Source organism: Saimiri boliviensis, chromosome 1, assembly GCF_048565385.1.
Source record: "Saimiri boliviensis isolate mSaiBol1 chromosome 1, mSaiBol1.pri, whole genome shotgun sequence".
NCBI classification, from domain to species: Eukaryota; Metazoa; Chordata; class Mammalia; order Primates; family Cebidae; genus Saimiri; species Saimiri boliviensis.
The window spans coordinates 48,741,881-48,764,372 of record NC_133449.1 but is presented as its reverse complement, the minus strand read 5'-3'; the positions used below and the strand labels follow the sequence as shown (position 1 = coordinate 48,764,372).

Genomic DNA, 22,492 nt, shown 5'->3' with positions numbered 1-22,492 from the left:
CCACACAGTTATTCAGGGACCCAGGTTGATGGAGGATCTTTTGTGTTCGGTTCCAAGATTGCCATTGGTTGACTGTATTCCAGTCAGGTTGAAGGGGCAAAGAGCCTGGAGGAGCAGGTGCAGGACTGGACTGATCCTGGAAATGATGACAGTGACTTCCATTTATAATTAACTCTGTCAAAGGGTCACACCTAACTTCAGAGGAGGCAGGGGTATGTATGTAGTCTGCCTCTGGGTTCAGGAGAAAGAGGAGAACAACGATTTTGCAGAGTAGCTATTTGTCTCTGCCATAGAATTGTTAGATAGTTTACTGTAGATGGACTGTAAATAAATGTTTGTGTAGTTCTAACATTTGACCGATATTGGGTTGATCCTTTGAGACTTGGCATATTGTGGATATACCTAAAGTTTCTTATTCTACCAGAGGTGTGATGTAATCTGTGTTGTTACACAAGTAGGAGAGGGAAGGAAACTACTGTTAAAATTAGTACTTAGGCCGGGCGCGGTGGCTCAAGCCTGTAATCCCAGCACTTTGGGAGGCCGAGGCGGGTGGATCACGAGGTCGAGAGATTGAGACCATCCTGGTCAACATGGTGAAACCCCGTCTCTACTAAAAGCGCAAAAAATTAGCTGGGCATGGTGGCACGTGCCTGTAGTCCCAGCTACTCAGGAGGCTGAGGCAGGAGAATTGCCTGAACCCAGGAGGCGGAGGTTGCGGTGAGCCGAGATTGCGCCATTGCACTCCAGCCTGGGTAACAAGGGCGAAACTCCGTGTCAAAAAAAAAAAAAAAAAAAAAAAAAAAAATTAGTGCTTAGGAGCCTAGGCACCATACTAGATGTTTGCATGTATTTTTTTTTTATTTTTTTTTTATTTTTTTATTTTTAAAACCAGAACATTTATTGTGTGACTAATCGGTGAAATTCTTAAGATGAACTGGATGCTGCAACAGCTGCCCTCTTGGGTTTAGGTGTTGTTCCTTCACGGAATCCATGCCTGAATCTGCGATATACAATTTTTAGATGCCTCATTCGACCAGTGCCGGTGGTATTTCGTCTTTTAGCCTTGGCACTCCAGTTATACTTTCTCTTGCGCTTGGCGGGGTAGCCACATTTGCCGCAGGTCGACTTCTGAAGGTGGTAGGCCTTAGAGCCACAGCGGCGGCACAACGTGTGCGTCTTATTACGACGCTTCCCAAACGATGACGTTCCCTTCGTCATCCTGCTTCTGCGACCCGGACCAGAAAGGTTGTTTGCATATATTAATATGATTTCATTTTATCTTCACAGTGACCTAGAAGAAAGATATTTAAATAATGACTTTCCAGATTAAAAAATGAGCTTTGATGGCTTCCCTCAGTTTCCATAATTGGTAGGGCTGATTTCTGAATCCTTTAAGTTGATCAGTTGACGGAAATGCATTTATGACTTTTGTCTTTTCTTTTGGCGTTACTTTTCAGTTTGACTTTGAAGGATCACTTTCCCCTGTCATTGCGCCCAAAAAAGCAAGGCCTTCTGAGACGGGATCTGACGATGTAAGCACTATTATTTCTTGCTAATATAAATTAATTTATGGATTCTCATACTAGCCTCTCACTTCTGTGGTATTCTTATCAATTCCTCTATCTTTCCAGCACCTTTCACTTTATTTATTTTAATAACCAAATAATAATTATTTTGAAGAGTGGGATCTGTTACATTTTCTGTGGTCTTTAATGATTATCTAAACATTAATATATGTATTGCTGCATGATTTCAGTTTAGGTTTGTAGACATTTTATTACCAACTGATTACCTGAAATAACAGCATTTATCTTTTTTATGCAGTGTTTTTTTTTTTTTTTTTTTTTTTTGAGACGGAGTTTCACTCTTGTTGCCCAGGCTGGAGTGCAATGGCGTGATCTCAGCTCACCGCAACCTCCGCCTCCTGGGTTCAGGCAATTCTCCTGCCTCAGCCTCCTGAGTAGCTGGGATTACAGGCACGCGCCACCATGCCCAGCTAATTTTTTGCACCTTAGTAGAGACGGGGTTTCACCATGTTGACCAGGATGGTCTCGATCTCTTGACCTCGTGATCCACCCGCCTCGGCCTCCCAAAGTGCTGGGATTACAGGCTTGAGCCACCGCGCCCGGCGATGCAGTTTTTTAAATTAAAGTTCTCAGTCATATCAGGTTTCCTGGTATATTCTTAAGTGGCCCAATATATTTTTTTAAATCGTGGTATAATTTACAAGAATGAAGTCCTCACATCTTAAGTTTACGGTTTGATCAGTCTTAATGTATGCACACTCATATAACCCACACTTCTTTAAAGACACAGAATATTTTCATAACTCCATAAAATTTCCTTGTGCTGTTTTTAATCAGCTTTGTCCTCTTTTTCTAGCAATCACTGATCTGAATTCTGTCACCATATCTTAGTTATATGTGTTCTAGAACTTGATGTAAATGAAATAATATAGTATGTACTCTTTGGTATAAGATTTCTTTTATTCAGCATAATGCTTTTGAGATTCATTCATACTGTTACAGATACCAGTAGTTTGTGTCTTTTTATTGCTAAGCAGTATGAATATACCATAGTTTGTTTATCTACCCTTCTGCTGGTAGATTATCTAGGCTATTTCTTTTTTTTTGGTCAGTCTTATGAATAAAGCAAGCTACTACTAACATTCACTGTGAAGTCTTTGTGGACATATATTTTCTTTCTTTTTTTTTTTTTCTTTTTGAGTCAGAGTCTTGCTCTGTCACCCAAGCTGCAATGTGGCTCACTGCAACCTCTGCCTCCCGAGTTCAGGCAATTCTCATGCCTTAGCCTCCCCAGTAGCTGAAATTACAAGTGTGTGCCACCACAATTGGCTAATTTTTGTATTTTTAGTAGACACGGGTTTTGCCACATTGTCCAGGCTGGTCTCAAACTCTTGGCCTAAGTAATCTGCTCACCTTGGCCTCCCAGAGTGCTGGGATTACAGGCGTGAGCCACCATGCCTGGCCTGTGGACATGTATTTTCATTCTTTTTTTTTTTTTTTTTGAGAGGGAGTCTTGCCTTGTCACGCAGGCTGGAGTGCAGTGGCGCAATTTCGGCTTAGTGCAACCTCTGCCTCCTAGTGATTCTCTTGCCTCAGCCTCCCGAGTAGCTAGGATTATAGACTCACACCATCACACCCAGCTAATTTTTGTATTTTTAGTAGACATGGGGTTTTACCATGTTGGTCAGGTTGGTCTTGAACTTCTGACCTCATGATCTGCCTGCCTTGGCCTCCCAAAGTGCTGGGATTACAGGTGTGAGCTACCGTGCCTGGCCTTAATTTCCTTTAAATTAAAATTTATGCCTATAATTTTTAATTTCTTTTAATTTTTTAAAATTAAAATTCATGCCTATAACTTTTAATTTATTTTAATTTAATCTTTTAAATTAAAATTCACACCTGTAATGGCAGCACTTTTTGGGGTAGAGGCAGGAAGACTGCTTAAACTCAGGAGTTCGAGAGCAGTCTGGGCAATATATTATAGTAAGATCTTGTCTCTACCCAAAAAATTTAAAAATTAGCCAGACATGATGGCATATACCTGTAGTCCCAGCTACTTGGAGGCTGAGGTAGGAGGATGGTAAGCACTCTTTCATATGCTCATTAGCTACTCTGTTCAAGTCTTTACCTACGTTTTATTAGATTTTAAAAAATACGTAAGCTGTTGAAGTTCATGTACATGTTCTAGACATGAGTTCTTGACCATGTTTTTTTTTCCCTTAGTATGTGGCTTAACAGTGTCTTTGATGAGCAGAATTTTTAATTTTGGTTATCCAGTTTATTAGTTTTTTTCTTTTATGGTTAATTCTTTGTATCTAGCCCAAGAATTTTTAAGTCAGAATAACACACTGTATTAAGCCTTATAAAAACACCAGTAAATTCCAAGATCTGGAAATAGCATAAACCACATTCTCTGAACCAAATGCAGTAAATCACAAGTAGAACCAAAATAGACCGAATATTTGGAAAATGTAGTACACAGTCTGAGTATAAAAATCAGTTAATTATTAGCTTATATTATTAGCCTTGGCATCTTATATATGTAGAAAGATGAATTCACCAGCTGAATGCAGGTAGACCTTCCCTCTTTCCAAAACACAGCTCAGTGTAGTGGCCACTAACATGCCATCTACTTTTCCTATGAAACCTAGCCTGAGATAATCTTAAATTTTCTCTCTCAATCTCTACCTAAATAGTAGAATCCTTCTCCCATTGTCTTTCCTAAAAGGACATGACAAGATTTTTTTTTTAAAAATGGTTTTTAAAGGTGGCTTGCCTTAATGTTTGTAACTGGCATCTGGAAATTGTGTGCTATTTTATAATTCCTTCATTCTTAGTATTGTTTTTTTAAAAATATGTACTCTTAGATCATATTTTTACTCTTAGATCATAATGTGAAAATGAAACTTGAATTGTTTTAAGTGAATTTTCTTTTCTAATGATATTTTACGGAGGTATTTTTAAAAGTTAATATTCTTTTTATTCTTCTCAGGACTGGGAATATTTAGTAAATTCAGACTACCACCAGAATGTTGAGTCTCATCTTTTGAACAGAGCCTTATGTTTGAGTACTTCAGAAGTTTCACACATGAAGGATGAGGATTTTTCACAGAATCTCAGTCTGGATTCTTCTACACTTCTCTTTACTCACATACCTGCAATTTTTTTCGTTCTTCACCTGGTGTATGAGGAGCTTAAGTTGAATACTCTAATGGGAGAAGGAATTTGTTCACTTGTTGAGCTTCTTGTTCAGTTGGCAAGGTAAATTTGTTTGTAGATTAGAAACTGCCAGGAAGTCCTTAGATGGCTGTCTTTTCCATGATATCATATAGGGACCTTGTAAATAAGTTTCTGAAGTCTACCTTCTCAGAAAACTAGGGCATCTCCTGTAAACCACAGAGTTGTTGGAAGATACTGGTTATGTAAGGGCCTGTGGGCTGTGCTGCAGGGATTTTTAGTGTTTGTCCTGATGATTAGTTGAAGGTCACGAAAAGATGGAGATGACCTACTCAGATTTTCATTTTGACAGGATGACTGGCTATACTGTGGTGGGAGTTCTAGAATAATATCTGCTGTTTTATAATAATACCCACATGCAAATAGTGCTTTATAGTTGACCAAATCATAGTTTAACATATAAAGTCTCAAGTTAAGATTCCTATTTTAGTGATGAGGATACTTGCCTAAATTTGTTTCTAAGAATATGGGTATTCGATAATTGTAGACTCATTTTGCTATGCTGTCCTTGTTGCAATCTGAGGTCCTCCCTGTCTTTGAGGCACTGATAGTAGATCCACAATAAGATAGTTCTAATATGTTTCAACGCCTTTCAATAGCTTTGAAACCTCTTGTTTACTGCTCTGAATTCTAGGGTCATACTAATGTGTTGTTTGAGCCTTTATGACCTTTGGTGATAAAGAAGTTGAATTTGAACTGAAATGTCAACCTCTGAGTTAAAACATAGTATATTTTCTAATTTCTGTTATCTTTTTTGAGATCTTGAAATTCAATCCTGAGACATGGCAATTTTAATTAATGGTAAATTTCACTTAGGATGTCATTACTATCATGAACATTTTTTTGCAATTAAGTAATTTCCAAACCATAATCATGGCTTTCTGAAATAAGTACATGATATTTTATGTTTTATCAGGTTTTTGTTTTTGGTTTTTTTACATACTTTACCTTATTTAATCTTTTTTTGTCAGGTTGAGGGGGGACTCTGTCACCCAGGCTGGAGTGCAGTGGCAAGACCTCGGCTCACTGCAATCTCTGCCTTCCAGTTTAAGCAATTTTCTGCCTCAGCCTCCCGAGTAGGTGGGACTATAGGTGCCCACCACCATGCCTGGCTACTTTTGTATTTTTAGTAGAGACAGGGATGTCATCATCTTGGCCAGGCTGGTTTTGAACTCCTGACCTTATGATCCACCCATCTTGGCCTCCCAAAGTGCTGGGGTTACAGAGGTGAGCCACCATGCACGGTCCATCTTATTTAATCTTTAAAGCTTCAGAGTAAGTTAGCTGGTTTTGCCCCATTTTCTAGAAGAAAATACTGAGGTTTATAGACATGACTTACTGAAGATCACACAGCTAATAAATAGCAGAGGAGGAACTAGCTCACGGTGATTTTACCCTAGTTTTACCTCTGCAAAATTTAGCAAAAAGAGATTGGGTTGCATTTGTCACTCTGGGCACTTTAAAGTCCAAAAATACAATAAAGAGACTCTAGGTTTGGTTATCTTCTTTCTCATAAGTAAGTTTTTAAATTGAAAGATTCAACTAATGAATCCTTCCAACTCTGCTGGGAGAAAGTGCTGTAATACCTTATTTTTTACATGCTCTTACTGTTTTAGGGACTTAAAATTGGGACCTTATGTAGATCATTACTATAGAGACTACCCAACGCTTGTCAGAACTATTGGACAAGTGTGCACAATTGATCCAGGTAAGTCGTCATGCTTTTAAAGATTTTCTGAACAGTGTGGTGACATTTGCTTGTATCTTTCTCAGTGAAGATCAGAGGATGTATTTCTTACCATTGGCTTCTAAGTCAGGGGCATTGTCTTTCCACCAGGCAGATTTTAGTTTTTAATGCTTGTTTTCTGACACGTAGTAAGCCATAATATCTTCAGTGTATAGTGAAAATTTTATTCATCCCTAAGGTTCAGACTTGCAAAAGTTTAGAAAGAGCTTCCAGTGCCAAGGATGCTTTTAACCTAGACTTGTACTGTCCAGTTAGTAGCTAATAGCCATATGCTACTTAAATTCAATTATAATAAAACATGTATTTCCTCAGTGCACTAGCCGCATTTTGAGAGCTCAGTAGCCACATGGGGCTAATGCCACCATATTGCACAGTGCAGATTCAGATACAGAACATTTCTGTCACCACTGTACTGTCCTAGACCCTGAGCTAAAGGAACTGAAAGTTGGGGCCCAGGTAAAAAATTTTTGTTTGTTTGTTTGTTTGTTTGTTTGTTTTTGACACCGGGCCCATCACCCTGTTGCCCAGACAGGAGTGCAGTGTTAGGCTCTCGGCTCACTGCGTCTTCCAGCTCCCATGCTCAAATGCCTCAGCCTCCTGAGTATCTGGGATTATAGGCGTGTGCCACATGCCCGGCTCATTTTTGTATTTTTAGTAATGATGAGGTTTTACCACGTTGACCAGACTGGCCTCGAACTCCTGACCTCAAGTGATTCACCTGCCTTGGCCTCCCAAAGGGCTGGGATTACAGGTGTTAGCCACTGTGCCTGGCCTTTGGTTAGATTCTTTATATCCCTTAGGAAAATAATTTGCTAAAATTCCATCCAGGATGGGATAAATAGAAGTCATTTATATTTTCATTTAATAACATAGTCACTTATTTACTGTGGCAGAAAACATGAAGCATTTTGGAGGATATGAGAAAATGTTATTCTAATTGTTTCAAAGTGACATTTAACTGTTGATCATCTTCCCTTTAAAATATTGTTGTATTAATGTATTTTTGTATCTATCTATCTATCTCATTTTAAAGGTCAAACAGGATTTATGCATCATCCATCATTTTTTACTTCTGAGCCACCAAGTATTTATCAGTGGGTGAGTTCTTGTCTGAAGGGTGAAGGAATGCCACCTTATCCTTACCTCCCTGGAATCTGTGAAAGAAGCAGGCTAGTAGTCTTGGTATGTATGTGGAGTGTTATCTTCTTTTCCTTTTAAAGTTAAGTTTTAAAAATTATACCTAAGGTTAAGTTTTTCTTTCTGTGTATAGTTCTGTGAATTTCAGTATGTGCATAGATTCATGTAATTGCTACATTTAGGATATAGAACATTTATATCACCCTCAAAAATTTCTCTCATTATTTTGAGATAAATCCAAGTTGCTTCCTGTATCGACAGTTCATTGCATTCTATGGCTGATTAGTAGTTTATTGCATGGATGTGCCATAGTTGGTTTTTCATTCAAGATAATTGGGTTGATCACCAAAGCGGGAGCAGCCAAAATGATTCAGTCCCTTCGTGACTTCTGACTGATGTAAGAATCGCAAAAGGCATTTCAGTGCACCTTCCCACATTCGCAGGAAGATTATGTCATCCCCTCTTTCCAAAGAGCTGAAACCGAAGTACAACGTGCGATCCATGCCCATCCGAAAGGATGATAAAGTTCAGGTTGTTCGAGGACACTATAAAGGTCAGCAGATTGGCAAAGTAGTCCAGGTTTGCAGGAAGAAATACGTAATCTACATTGAACAGGTGCAGCGGGAAAAGGCTAATGGCACAACTGTCCACATTCACCCCAGCAAGGTGGTTATCACTAGGCTAAACCTGGACAAAGACCGCAAACAGATCCTTGAACAGAAAGCCAAATCTCGCCAAGTAGGAAAGGAAAAGGGCAAATACAAGGAAGAAACAACTGAGAGGATGCAGGAATAAAGTAATCTTGTACACAAGCTTTGATTAAAACTTGAAATATGGAAGAAAAAAGGATGATTGGGTTGATTCCAGTTTTTAGCAATTGTAAATACAGATGCTGTCAGCATTCATGTTCAGGCTTTTATGTGAAAGTGTTTTTCTTTCTCTAGGACAGGTACCTAGGAGTAGGATTGATGGGTCATATAGTAAGTTTGTATTTTGTTTTTAAAGAAACTTGGCTGTTTTCCAGAGTGGCTCTTCCATTTTACATTTTTACCAGCAATATTTAAGAGATCATTTACCTGCATTCTTGTCAGTATTTGGTATCGTCACTATTTTTTATTTTTATCTTTTTGAGAGTTGTGTAGTAATACCTCATTGTGGTTTTAATTTACATTTTCCTAATGGCTAATGATGTTTTGAGGGTTCTAGATATGAGGTTTTGTCAGACAAGTAGTTTTTAGATATTTTCTTCTAGTTTCTACCTTGTCTTGTCTCATTATTCTCTTAATATGTCAAAGAGTGACAGTGTTTAATTTTGATGAAGCTAGTTTATCAGTATTTTTCTTTAGTGGATGTTGCTTTTAGTGTCATGTCAAAGAATTCTTTGTTTAACTTTAGGTTTTGAAGATTTTCTCCTGGGTTTCTTTGTGTGTTTTACATTTAGATCTCTAATCCATTTTGTTAAGTTTTTTATAATGTGTCAGGTTTTAGGTAAAGGTTTTTATTATTTCATTTGGATATCCAGTTCTTCCAGCTTTGTGTTTTGAAAAGACTATCATTTCTCTATTGTATCTGCATTTTTGTCAAAAGTCAGTTTGGCCATATTCTTGTGTCTATTTCTGGACTTTCTATTTTGGTTTATTGATCTTTGTGGCTGTCTACACTAATTACTATAGCTTTATAGTAAGTCTTAAAACTGATTAGCATTACTCCTTCCTTCATTACTCTTCTTGCCTTTTCATACTGATTTTATTTTTTGAGACTGAGTCTTGCTCTGTCACCTAGGCTAAATAGAGTACAATGGCATGATCTCAGCTCACTGCAACATCTACCTTCTGAGTTCAAGTGATTCTCCTGCCTCAGCCTCCCAAATAGCTGGGATTATAGAATCCTGCCACCATGCTTGGCTAATTTTTTGTATTTTTAGTAGGTATGGGGTTTCACCATGTTGGCCAGGCTGGTCTCGAACTCCCCACCTCAGTCTCCCAAAGTGCTGGGATTACAGGTGTGAGCCACCACCACTGGCCCATACTGATTTTATAAACATTTTGTCTATAGCTACAAAAAAAATCCTGCTGAAATTTTTTTCAAAGAAACACATCTTTATTTTTATTATTTTCTGTTCACCTTTACCTTGATCTGAAAATTTCATGGTTTATTAATTTTTAGATATTAGTTTGTTAATACATGCCCTACATCAGACTTCATATAGAACCAAAGGGCTGTCACAGTTGATGAGGTATGTTTCTTGGCACACCTGTTCTTCAGTCTCCCCATCCTGGAGCAGCCTGCTCGTGTCTTCCCAGGCTTGCAGGAGAACCGTATGCTTTTGCTCCTTCTCTCCAATGTTGGTAGATTGTAAATGTCTTTGCCCCCTGCCCTTCTTTTTCTTTACGCTATGTTTTGCTCTGCTTCATGGTGAGAAGTGCTTCAAAGCCCTCTATCACTCTAAAACAGACATATAGAATGGTGATTCTGTTTAAAAAACAGATATTTTACTGATAACAAAATATATATAACATAATATTTCTCATTGAAATTATTGTTATTATTTTTTGAGATGGAGTCACTCTGTCACCCAGGCTGGAATACAGTGGCAGCATATCAGCTCACTGTACCCTCTGCCGTCACCTGGGTTCAAGTGATTCTCCTGCCTCAGCCTTCTGAGTAGCCGGGATTACCAGTGTGAGCCATCACGTCTGGCTAATTTTTCTATTTCTAATAGAAACGGGGTTTCACCATGTTGACTGGGCTGGTCTTGAACTCCTGACCTCAGTTGATCCACCCACCTTGGCCTCTCAAAATCTTAGGATTACAGCTATGAGCCACTGCACCAGCCTGAAATTATTTTTGAGTGTACAGTCCAGTGGCATTGAATACATTCACACTGTTATGTAGCCATCACCACTGTCTATACCCAAGACTTTTTCATCATCCTTAACATAAACTCTGTGCCTATTAAACAGTGACTCCCCATTCTCCTTCCTCCCAGGCCCTAGTAATTCTGTTTCTTATGAATTTGTTTCTTATAAGTACCTCATATTATGGGAATCATGTAATATTTGTCCCTCTGTGTCTGGCTTATTTCACTTAGCATAATGTTTTCAAGGTTTATCCATATTGTAGCATCTATCAAAATTACATTCTTTTAAATCCATTGTATGGCTACACCACAGTTTATCATTTCATCCGATGATGGACACTCGGGTTGTTTCCACTTCTGGCTATTGTGCATAGTGCTGCTGAGAACCATGGGTATACAAATATCTGTTCAAGTCTCTGCTTTCAGTTCTTTTGAATATATACCTGGTGGTGGAATTGCTGGGCCATATGGTAGGTAGTTCGATGTATAACTTTTTGAGGAACTGCTGAACTCATTTTCATAGTGGCTGTACCATTTTACATCTTTACCAGCAATGCAGGAGGAAGGGTTCCAGTCTTGCCAACATATATTATTTTCTATTTGTTTTTTTTTTTTTGAGACGAAGTTTTTGCTCTTGTTATCCAGGCTGAAGTGCAATGGCGCGATCTCGGCTCACCGCAACCTCCGCCTCCTGGGTTCCAGCAATTCTCCTGCCTCAGCCTCCTTAGTAGCTGGGATTACAGGCACATGCCACCATGCCCAGCTGATTTTTTGTATTTTTAGTAGAGACGGGGTTTCACCATGTTGACCAGGTTGGTCTCGATCTCTCGACCTCGTGATCCACCCGCCTCGGCCTCCCAAAGTGCTGGGATTACAGGCTTGAGCCACCGTGCCTGGCCCCTTTCTATTTGTTTTTTAAAAATTATAGCCATCCTAGTACCTGTGAACTGATACAGTACCTCATTGTTTTGATTTGCATCCTTAGTGATTAGTGATGTTGAGCATATTTTCATCTGTTTATTGGCCATTTATGTATCTTCTTTGAAGAAATATCTCTGCAAATCCTTTGTGTATTTTAAAATTGTTTTTTTCTTGTTGAGTTAGGCATTTAAAAAAAAAAATACATATATATATATATTTTTTTAAAGACAGGTTTTCACCACTTGGCCAGGCTAGTCTTGAACTCCTGACCTCAGGTGATCCACCCGCCTTGGCCTCCCAAAGTGCTGGGATTATAGGCGTGAGCCACCGCACCCAGTGAGTTTAGGCATTTTTATACTGTAGATATTAATGTATCAAATACATGATTTGCAAATTTTTCTCCCATTCTATAGGTTTTTCTACAAATGTCTTTTCAGTAAAACTGGCTTCAGTACTCAGTTTATCTCTCTGGCCTTTCATCTCACCAAGTCCTCTTGGTATTTCTTTTAACCTGTCAGCTCACAGATTTATTTATAAAATATAAATTTATCAAAATATTCTAAAAAATATCAGTAGAAGCCTTTATTGACAGGGTTTTGGTTTTGTCATTATGAATTTTATTGGGCTTTTTTTTTTTTTTTTTAAAGACAGGTCTTACTCTGTCACCCACGCTGGCGTGATCATGGCTCACTTCAGCCTCGCCCTCGGCTCAAACAATCTTCCCACCTCAATCTCTCTCGTATCTGGGACCACAGGTGCACACCATCATACCTGGTTAATTTTTGTATTTTTAGTAGAGATGGGGTTTGCCATGTTGTCCAGGCTGGTCTTGAACTCCTGACCTCAAGTGATAATTTTTTTTATGTGATGTTTAGCTAATGAGACATTTGTAGTAACCTTCTAGCTTATGGTGGCTCTTGTCTATTGAGTCACTTGTATATGTGGAGATGGCATTGTCTGTGTATCATTTGTTGAAATGAGGGAAAGGAAGGAAGTGAGATAACATTTATTGGGAGCCTGTTGTCTTCAAGGAACTTTATGTATGTTTTCTCATTTAGTAGAGAGACCTGATGTACTTTTGTGTTTGTGTTATATGCTGAATATTTTAACTCTTTTGAGAGAGTTTTTCCTTTGTCTTACCTTTTTCTTTTCCTCTTCAAAGCAAATACCACTATAGCTCTATACCACTAGATACTTCCTAGGTAGTGAGAGAGCACTATTCGATACCTTTTGGAATGACTGAAAAATAAGTTTTGGTGAGGATATGGAGCAATTGAAACTCTCATACATTACTGGGGGGACTGCAGAAATGGCACAGCATTTTGGGAAAGTGTTTGGCAATTTCTTGTGAAGTTAAACGCATTTACCATAAGACAGAGAAATCCTAACTCCTTGGTATTTACTCAAGAGAAATGAAAACAACCTGCACAAAGACCCACACGTGTGTGAATGTTTAGAGCAACTTTGGTCATAATGGCCACAAACTGGAACCAAATGTTCACCAGCTTTTGAGTACGTAGTTTGGTACATCTGTTTAATGGACTACTACTCATCATAAAAAGGAAGAAACTAGTGATCCTTGGAGAGATGTGGATGAATCTCAAAGACCTTATGCTAAGTTAAAGAAATACTACAAAAAAGACTACATATCATATGATTCATTAACATGATATTGTAGGATGGACAAAACAGTAGAGCAAGAAAGCAGATAAGTTGTTTCCAGTGGTGGGTGTAGGAGGAAAAGACTGACTACAAAGAGAAGAAGGGTACTTTTTGGTGTGATGAAAATACTCTATATTCTAAGTGTCGTAGTGGTTATGTGATATAACATTTTTTTGAAACTCACAGAACTGTACACCTAAGATGGATTAGTCTATGTTATATTTATTTTCTAGTTATGCATCAATTATGTAGCTAGGTGTGGTAGCTCATACCTGTAATCCCAGCCCTTTGGGAGGCTGAGGCAGGAGGATTGCTTGAGGTCATGAGTCCGAGTCCAGCCTGGGCAACACAATGAGAATCTGTTTCTACAAAAAAATAAAAATAATAATATAAAAGAATTAGCTGGATGTGGTGGTGCATGCCTATAGTCCTAGCTACTTTGGAGGCTGAGGCAGGAGGATTGCTTGAGCCAAGGAGTTTGAGGCTACAGTGAACTGTGATTGCACCACTGCACTCTAGCCTGGGTGACAAAGAGAGATGCTGTCTCTGAAAAGTGAAAAATAATGTTTATTTTCTTCTTTTGCAGAGTATTGCACTATACATACTTGGTGATGAGAGCTCTGTTTCTGATGAATCCTCACAATATTTAACCAGAATAACTATAGGTAAGTTGGTGTAATGTTAGGTCTCTGGAAACAACTTTTTGTAAATGTCAGTATCACAACTGAAAAAACAGAAAAAAAAATTTTCTTATTTGCTTTAGCAGCAATGTCTTACCTTTTTAGTACTCTTCTGATCTGTAGTCCACAACTGATCTTCCAGGTATCAGGATTACTTAAAATCTAACAAATCTTGTATTTTCAGTGTGGGTAAAAAGGACTATTTTAGTTTCGAGGAAATTATTATAACATTGACTCTTGAAAAACATGAATTTGAACTGTGTGGGTCCACTTAAACAATGAATTTTTTTTCAACCAAATGCAGGTAGAAAATGTAGTATTCTCTGGATGTGAAACCCATATGCAGGTTCCACAGGGCCAATTGCAGGACTTGAGCATGCACAGATTTGGGTACACACGGGGCATCTTAGCCAGTTCCCTGAGTATTCTCAGGGCTGACTGTACTTTCAGCCTGCCACAGTACTGCTTATTTTTCTTTTTTAAAGATATTCTTTGCTACCGGATTCTTATTTTCAAATGTCTTCTACATGTTATATGTTTACCAGGATGACTATCAAAATTGTTTCATTTTGTTGCCTTTTAGCCCCCCAGAAGTTGCAAGCAGAACAAGAGGAAAACAGGTGACTTTTATTTAGACTGTGTTTTTATGTCAAACATTTTAAACAATATTATCTTTCACTGTTATGCTTACTAACTTTATGTTTTATTCTCTTATAGGTTCAGTTTCAGGCATTCTACTTCGGTTTCTAGCCTAGCTGAAAAATTGGTTGTCTGGATGACTAATGTAGGTAAGAGCTTCTTTGTTACCTCCCAAGTAGGCCCTGCCTCCTCCAGACTAGCTAGAACTGGAAGGAATGTGGACTGAGGGGCACTGGCTTTGTGAAGAGACCTCACAAGATTGTGATTATATTTCATCAAGTCATACTTTTTTTTTCCTTGACAATCTCACAACTTCCGTATAATGATATTTGGGATACCAGCCTTTTATCTTGGTGTATAAGGAATCTTTATTTGCCATTACATTGGACCATTTGAGGTTGTGGCTATGTAAGCTGGTCTCTTAGAATGGAGAATTTTAATCACCCTACATTCACACCTGAAATCACTGTGATACTCAGATGTCAGAAATGGGTATTTTTGGCAAAGACTGAAAGCAGTTATATAAACATTTCAGGGTATACTTTAGAAGGATAAATGCCAGGGATTTCAGGCACCAAGATTAACATGGAACTGGGAAGTGGAAGAGGGAGGAAAAGCTTTCTATATTACCTATTCCCCAAACCTATGCTCCTAGGTTTTAAATTAAGTAAAATACCAAATAAGTTTTTATCACAAAGAACTGAAAAACAAAATTAAAAATTACTATCATGAAGATATTTTAAAAATGAGGATGTTGTATGGGATGTACGTTAAAAAATAAAGCTTTAATGAACATTAAAAAATGTTCTTGAAGTCTTATCCTTTAGATAACATTTAGATAAGATAACATTTAGATGTTCTAAATGAAGTTTCTGACAGTTTTTTTTTTTTTTCATTTTACTTTAAAAATGGCAATAACTGTTGCATAGTATACATACAGGATACCTATGCTGAAAAATATTGGATGAATTCTATCCATTTGTATATCACGTAATATTTAATAAGTGTTATTCTCATATAAGGAAACATTTTTTGCCTCAATAGTTAATTGACTTTTTATATTATAAATAATGCATGGTATTATAAAATTTAGAAAATCATTATAAGAAAAATATGATTTAACCCAAGGATAAAAAATTTTAAATATGAAATTTGATGTACTTACAAAAGAATATATCAAACATGTATGTTTAGTTTAGAGGATGGTGCTGAGTATTGATGTACTGGTCACCCACCCTTAGAAATAGAACATGACCCACATAGCAGAAGGCCCTGACATATCTGCTCATGGATCCCTCCTGTCAGACACCCCAGTGTTATAGGGAACCACTGCCCCACCTACATTTTGTGTTACCTTACTCTTGTTTTTCTTTATAGTTTTACATCTTTTTTAAGTTGGTAGGTTTTATATATTTTTGAAAACATATAGATTTAAATATATGTTCTTTTTCCTTTACTCACTTTATTGTTTAAAAATTCATCCATATCAACTCATGTAGTAGTAGCAGTGGGTCATTTTCTCTGATATATAGATTATCTCGTTTGAACATATCACAATTTAATTACCCATTCTATTGATGATAGACAATGGGACTCACCCCTTTCTCCATCTTTTTTTTTCTTTCCCATAACAAAACAGTATTGCTAATGAGTATTTTTATATCTGTATCTTGGTGTACATGGTATAAGTTTTTATATGGCTGTTGATGGATCAAATGGGTAGATCTACCTATACATATCAACTGTTTTCCAAAGTGGTTGAACCAATTTACACTGCCTTTGGCTATGGATAAGAATTACTATTGTTCACTTCAGCAAAGTCTCAGGATACAAAATCAATGTAAAAAATCACAAGCATTCCTATACACCAATAATAGACAAACAACCAAATCATGAGTGAACTCCATTCACAATTACTACAAAGAGAATAAAATACTTAGGAATTCAACTAACAAGAGACATGAAGGACCTCCTCAAGGAGAACTATAAACCACTGCTCAAGGAAATAAGAGGACACAAACAGATGGAAAAACATTCCATGCTCAGGGTTAGGAAGAATCAGTATCGTGAAAATGACCATACTGCCCAAAGTAATTTATAGATTCAGTGCTATCCCCATCAAGCTACCATTGACTTTCTTCACATAACTGGAAAAAGCCACCTTAAATTTCATATGGAACCAAAAAAGAGCCTGCATAGCCAAGACAATCCTAAGTAAAAAAAACAAAGCTGGAGGCATCACACTACCTTACTTCAAACTATGCTACAAGGCTACAGTAATCAAAACAGCATGGTACTGGTACCAAAACAGAGATAGAGACCAATGGAACAAAACAGAGGCCTCGGAAATAATGCCACACATCTACAACCAGCTGATCTTTGACAAACCTGACAAAAACAAGCAATCAGGAAAGGATTCCCTATTTAATAAATGGTGTTGGGAAAACTGGCTAGCCATATGCAGAAAGCTGAAACTGGATCCCTTCCTTACACCTTATACAAAAATTAACTCCAGATGGATTAAAGATTTAAGCATAAGACCTGACACCATAAAAACCCTAGAAGAAAACCTAGGCAATACCATTTAGAACATAGGCATGGGCAAGGACTTCATGTCTAAAACACCCAAAGCAATGTCAACAAAAGCCAAATTAGACAAATGGGATCTATAAAGAGCTTCTGCACAGCAAAAGAAAATATCATTAGAGTGAACTGGCAACTAACAGAATGGGAAAAAGTTTTTGCAATCTACCCATCTGACAAAGGGCTAATATGCAGAATCTACAAAGAACTTAAACCAATTTACAAGAAGTGGGCAAAGGATATGAACAGATACTTCTCAAAAAAAGACATTTATGCAGCCAACAAACATATGGAAAAACCTCATTATCACTGGTCATTAGAGAAATGCAAATCAAAACCACACTGAGATACCATCTTATACCAGTTAGAACGATGATCATTGAAAAATCAGGAGACAACAGATGCTGGAGAGGATGTGGAGAAATAGGAACACTTTTACACGGTGGGAGTGTAAAGTTCAACCATTGTGGAAGACAGTGTGGTGATTCCTCAAGGATCTAGAACTAGAAATACCATTTGACCCAGCAGTCCATTACTGATTATATACCCAAAGGATTATAAATCATTCTATTATAAAGACACATTCACATGTATGTTTATTGTGACACTGTTCACAATAGCAAAGACTTGGAACCAACCCAAATGCCCATGAATGTAGACTGGATAAAGAAAATGTAACACATATATACCATGGAATACTATGCAGCCATAAGAAGGGATGAGTTCATGTCCTTTGCAGGAACATGGATAAAGCTGGAAGACATCATCCTCAGCAAACTGACACAAGAACAGAAAACCAAACACGGGATGTTCTCACTCGTAAGTGAGTGTTGAACAATGAGAACACATGGACATGGGGAGGGGAACATCACACTGGAGCCTGTCAGAGAGTGGGGTTTGGGGAGGGCGGATAGGGGAGGGATAATAGCATTAGGAGAAATACCTAACGTAGATGATGGGGTGATGGATACAGCAAACCACCATGGCATGTGTATACCTATGTAACAAACCGGCATGCTCTGCACATATACCTCAGAACTTAAAGTATAATAATTAAAAAAAAATTACTGTTGCTCTGCATATTTGCCAACACTTGGTATTGATTGGCTTTGATGTTTATATTTCTCAGTGCTTTTAATTTGCATTTTCCTGGTCACTAATTAAGTAGAGCATCTTTTCATATGCATATTGACCATTTATGTTTCCACTTCTGGGAAATTTCTTTTTGTCTTTTATACTTTTCTGTTAGATTGTCTTTTTTTCTTCAGGTTTTTACAGGTTCTTTCAAAGAGACTTATACTAATCCCTGATGTGAAGACATTAGTCTGGTAGTAAGATGAATAAAATGAATTTATTTGTCAGGATAGATATTGTTGCCAACTTCAGTCAGGATAACTGGGACAGTGGCAAGTCTGAATTAAAATTTTTCTCTCCAGTTCGATCAGTAGTAGGAGTGGAGAGCGGACCCCAGAGAGCCCTGAGCAGTTCCACTGCTGCAGCTGCCCTCCGCCCCTCGCCCCCTGCCGTCCTGGCCCTCAGCGCCGCAGACACCAGGCCAGGCACTACAGGCAGTGGGCAGTGCAGGGAGTGGTGGCCCCGGCGGCCTCACATCGTTGGCGCCTGCTGGTGGGGACAAGAAGGTCATCACGACGAAGGTTTTGGGAACAGTAAAATGGTTCAATGTAAGGAACGGATATAGTTTCATCAACAGGAATGACACCAAGGAAGATGTGTTTGTACACCAGACTGCCATAAAGAGGAATAACCCCAGGAAGTACCTTGGCAGTGAAGGAGATGGGGAGATTGTAGAGTTTGATGTTGAAGGAGAAAAGGCTGCGGAGGCAGCAAATGTTACAGGTCCTGGTGGCGTTCCAGTTGAAGGCAGTCAATATGCAGCAGACCATAACCATTATAGACGTTATCCATGTCATAGGGGTCCTCCTCCCAATTACCAGCAAAATCACCAGAACAGTGAGAGTGGGGAAAAGAAGGAGGGATCAGAGTGCTCCTGAAGGCCAGGCCCAACAATGCCGGCCCCTGAAGGCGAAGGTTCCCACCTTATTACATGCACAGATCCTATGGGCGTCGACCACAATATTCCAACCCTCCTGTGCAGGGAGAAGTGATGGAGGATGCTGACAACCAGGGTGCAGAGAACAAGGTAGACCAGTGAGGCAGAATAAGTATCAGGGATATAGACCACGATTCCACAGGGGCCCTCCTTGCCAAAGACAGCCTAGAGAGGACAGCAATGAAGAGGATAAAGAAAATCAAGGAGATGGATGAGACCCAAGGTCGGCAGCCACTTCAACATCAGTACCGCAGTAACTTCAATTACCAACGCACACGCCCAGAAAACCCTCAACCACAGGATGGCAAAGAGACAAAAGCAGCTGATCCACCAGCTGAGAATTCCTCCACTCCCGAGGCTGAGCAGGGTGGGGCTGAGTAAATCCCGGCCTGCTATCTCTACCATCGTCCAGTTTAGTCGTCCAGCAAGAAGAAATGAAATTCCAGCAATAAGAAATGAACAAAAGATTGGAGCTGAAGACCTTAAGTTCTTGCCTTTTGCCCATTGACCAGATAAACAGGACTATCTGCATTATCTATGCAGCATGGGGTTTTTATTATTTTTACCTAAAGACATCTCTTTTTGGTAATAACAAACATGTTTTTTAAAAAAGCCTGGTTTTTCTCAATACGACTTTAGGTTTTTAAATTGTTTCATGTCTGGTCAAGTTGAGATTTTTAAGAACTCCATTTTAAATTTGTAATAAAAGTTTACAACTTGATTTTTTCAAAAAAGTCAACAAACTGCAAGCACCTGTTAATAAAGGTCTAAAATAATTGAAAATAAAAATTTTTTTTTCTCTCTTTAACCATAGGTTTCACTTTAAGAGATTTGGAAACTCTTCCTTTTGGAGTTGCTCTTCCCATCAGAGATGCGATTTATCACTGTCGTGAGCAGCCTGCCTCAGACTGGCCAGAAGCTGTCTGTCTCTTGATTGGACGTCAGGATCTTTCCAAGCAGGCGTGTGAAGGAAACTTACCCAGAGGGAAGTCTGTGAGTATCAACATAGAAAGTTCAGAGTTCAGTTTTAGCCTTAAATAAAATCATAAAGTAGAAATGTTCTTCATTTTCCTTTAAGCCTGTTTGTAAGTATATGTATCAGTTTGTCGTTTATATATATGCCAGATGGGGTTTGTAATTGTATGCATCTTATTGTAAGTTGAGCATGGGAGCAGGAGATTTTGTGAGTGTTTTGTCTTGTACCTGGACCTTTCTTTGCCTTGAATCAGAAGCCCCGAGGGTAGTCATGGAAACTACCATGGCTATTTCCCTCCTTGTACCATATTAGTAATTAACCACTTTGTAATTATTACATGGGAAAAGGGAGAGTACATGTATCCTGAATTTGGATGGTTAATTATATACAAATATTTTCTCCTTCATATTTTTTGATGGGCTGAATTTCTTGAATTTAACCTTTTAAATAGGTGTAAATCACATAACACTGCAGCCCCAGGAAAAAAATTTTTTTTTCATAAAGTTATTTAAAAGGATATCTTAAGTTATCCCTCCTGAAATACTGTCTTTCATCAACCTTCAAGTCTGTTTTTATTTAAATAAGTTCTAGGAGTCCTGCAAGTAGAAAATAAAATTATTTCATTTCTTTCTAATTATCTTTTTAAATCATCCTTTCTTAAAGCTTAAAAATGAAACTTTTAAATGTTTCATTGTTTAAAAGTTTATCTAAAAGTTTCGTTTTTCTAGAATTCTAATTAACTTTTAAAAATAATAGTTAACTTTTTTTTTTTTTTTGAGACGGAGTTTCGCTCTTGTTGCCCAGGCTGGAGTGCAATGGCGCGATCTCCGCTCACCGCAACCTCCGCCTCCTGGGTTCAGGCAATTCTCCTGCCTCAGCCTCCTGAGTAGCTGGGATTACAGGCACACGCCACCATGCCCATCTAATTTTCAGTATTTTTAGTAGAGACGGGGTTTCACCATGTTGACCAGGATGGTCTTGATCTCTTGACCTCGTGATCCACCTGCCTTGGCCTCCCAAAGTGCTGGGATTACAGGCTTGAGCCACCGCGCCCGGCCAAAATAATAGTTAACTTTTAAAAATAAATGGTAGAATCTCATCAAGGAAGATTCAGGAATGATTATTCCATTCCTGGTGATTCTTTTATGTTCATGTCCCTGAGAAGACTGGGAATTTGGCCTTGCCTCTTAGTAGCTTTTGAATCAATACTTAACAATCAGTACATTATAACTATGAGTCACCTTAGGCCTTATTACTGCTTCGTCAGAGCCAATATCTAACCTCAGAGTTGCCTATGTGGACCCATACCAGAGTCAGTTCCCATGGGCATCTAATCTCCAGCAGAGTCATCCCAGCACATCCCTTTTTTAATCTACATCTCAGTCACAGCTCTTCATTGAATTAGTATTTATGTCCTGTTTTAAACAGAAAACAAATCTTTTTGCTTATAATATGATTTTCCTATGAGAAAGAGTAGTTCAGCACCATTAGCATTAAAATATTAATCTGTATTTGAATGACATTTTAAGTTTGTTCAGTTTACTACATTTTATAACCTCTAAATTTATTTTGTCACTATTTGAGACTATATTTTATAGCTAACTCATCCATTAGAAACAGTTTATTTTTATTTAGATGTTTTATAGGAATCAAAATGAATTTCTATTAACTAAAAGTGATTATTTGGTTATATCTACTTTTTTATCCCCCCAGGCTAACCCTGTTGCTTTTCCATTAAATGTTGTAAAATTTTAACATTTCAACTCGGAGTTGTTAAGCGTATAAAACTCTTGAGAGAATATGATATGATTCCATGCAATTCACATCTGTTTTGCAGTTAGAGTCAATTATTTGGACTGGGAAGCCCCATATTAAAGCACATGCTGGACTTATGAAAGAACATGATGACATTCAACCAGTTTACCCTCTTAATTGTTTTGCTGCATTCAGCACTTTTCCTTCTAAGAAATTTTTATTGGAAACACATTTAGAAAAAATAGTGAAAACTGACTGGGTATGGTGGCTCATGCCTGTAATCTCAGCACTTTGGGGAGGCCAAGGTAGAAGACTGCTTGAGCTCAGGAGTTTGAGACCAGCCTAGGCCACATAGTGAGACCTCATCTCTACTTAAAAATTTTTTTAAAAAAATTTAGCCAGGTATAGTGGTATGTGCCTGTAGTCCTAGCTACTTGGAAGGCTGAGGTGAGTGGATCTTCTTGAGGTCAGGAGTTCAAGACCAGCATGGTCAACAGGAGAGACTTTGTCTCTACAAAAAATTAAAAAAAAATTATCTGGGTTGGTGGTGCACATATGTAGTCCTAGCAACTTGGGAGGCTAAGGTGGAAAGATTGCTTGAGCCCAAGAGGTAGAGGTTACAGGGAGCCATGATAACACTACTGCACTCCAGCCTGAGTGACGGAGCAAGACCCTGTCTCAAAAAAAAGAAAATAGAA

The 22,492-nt window shown here is 38.2% G+C and overlaps 2 protein-coding genes and 1 pseudogene across 5 annotated transcripts in view; 2 read left to right on the top strand and 1 right to left on the bottom strand.

Moving 5' to 3' along the window:
• The window catches only part of ANAPC1 (anaphase promoting complex subunit 1), a 123,597-nt gene that overhangs the window by 51,586 nt on the left and 49,519 nt on the right, over nucleotides 1–22,492 (top strand). For all 4 annotated transcript variants that reach the window (XM_039474718.2, XM_074397002.1, XM_074397019.1 and 1 more), the window contains 8 exons: nucleotides 1,458–1,532; nucleotides 4,519–4,787; nucleotides 6,380–6,471; nucleotides 7,544–7,692; nucleotides 13,677–13,755; nucleotides 14,354–14,390; nucleotides 14,488–14,558; nucleotides 19,878–20,056. In XM_039474718.2, coding sequence (XP_039330652.1) covers nucleotides 1,458–1,532; nucleotides 4,519–4,787; nucleotides 6,380–6,471; nucleotides 7,544–7,692; nucleotides 13,677–13,755; nucleotides 14,354–14,390; nucleotides 14,488–14,558; nucleotides 19,878–20,056 — 951 coding nt within the window. The remainder of the gene's footprint in view (nucleotides 1–1,457; nucleotides 1,533–4,518; nucleotides 4,788–6,379; nucleotides 6,472–7,543; nucleotides 7,693–13,676; nucleotides 13,756–14,353; nucleotides 14,391–14,487; nucleotides 14,559–19,877; nucleotides 20,057–22,492) is intronic.
• Nucleotides 886–1,239, bottom strand: LOC120366332 (large ribosomal subunit protein eL37). The gene has a single exon (XM_039474734.2). The coding sequence runs from the start codon at nucleotides 1,216–1,218 to the stop codon at nucleotides 925–927; it is 294 nt and encodes a 97-aa protein (XP_039330668.1). The 5' UTR covers nucleotides 1,219–1,239; the 3' UTR covers nucleotides 886–924.
• LOC120366354 (Y-box-binding protein 1 pseudogene) lies at nucleotides 17,922–19,869 on the top strand (annotated as a pseudogene).

Bases quoted from the DNA above. Each gene is read 5' to 3' on its own strand.
- LOC120366332 (XM_039474734.2), bottom strand. From the start codon at position 1,218: ATGACGAAGGGAACGTCATCGTTTGGGAAGCGTCGTAATAAGACGCAC.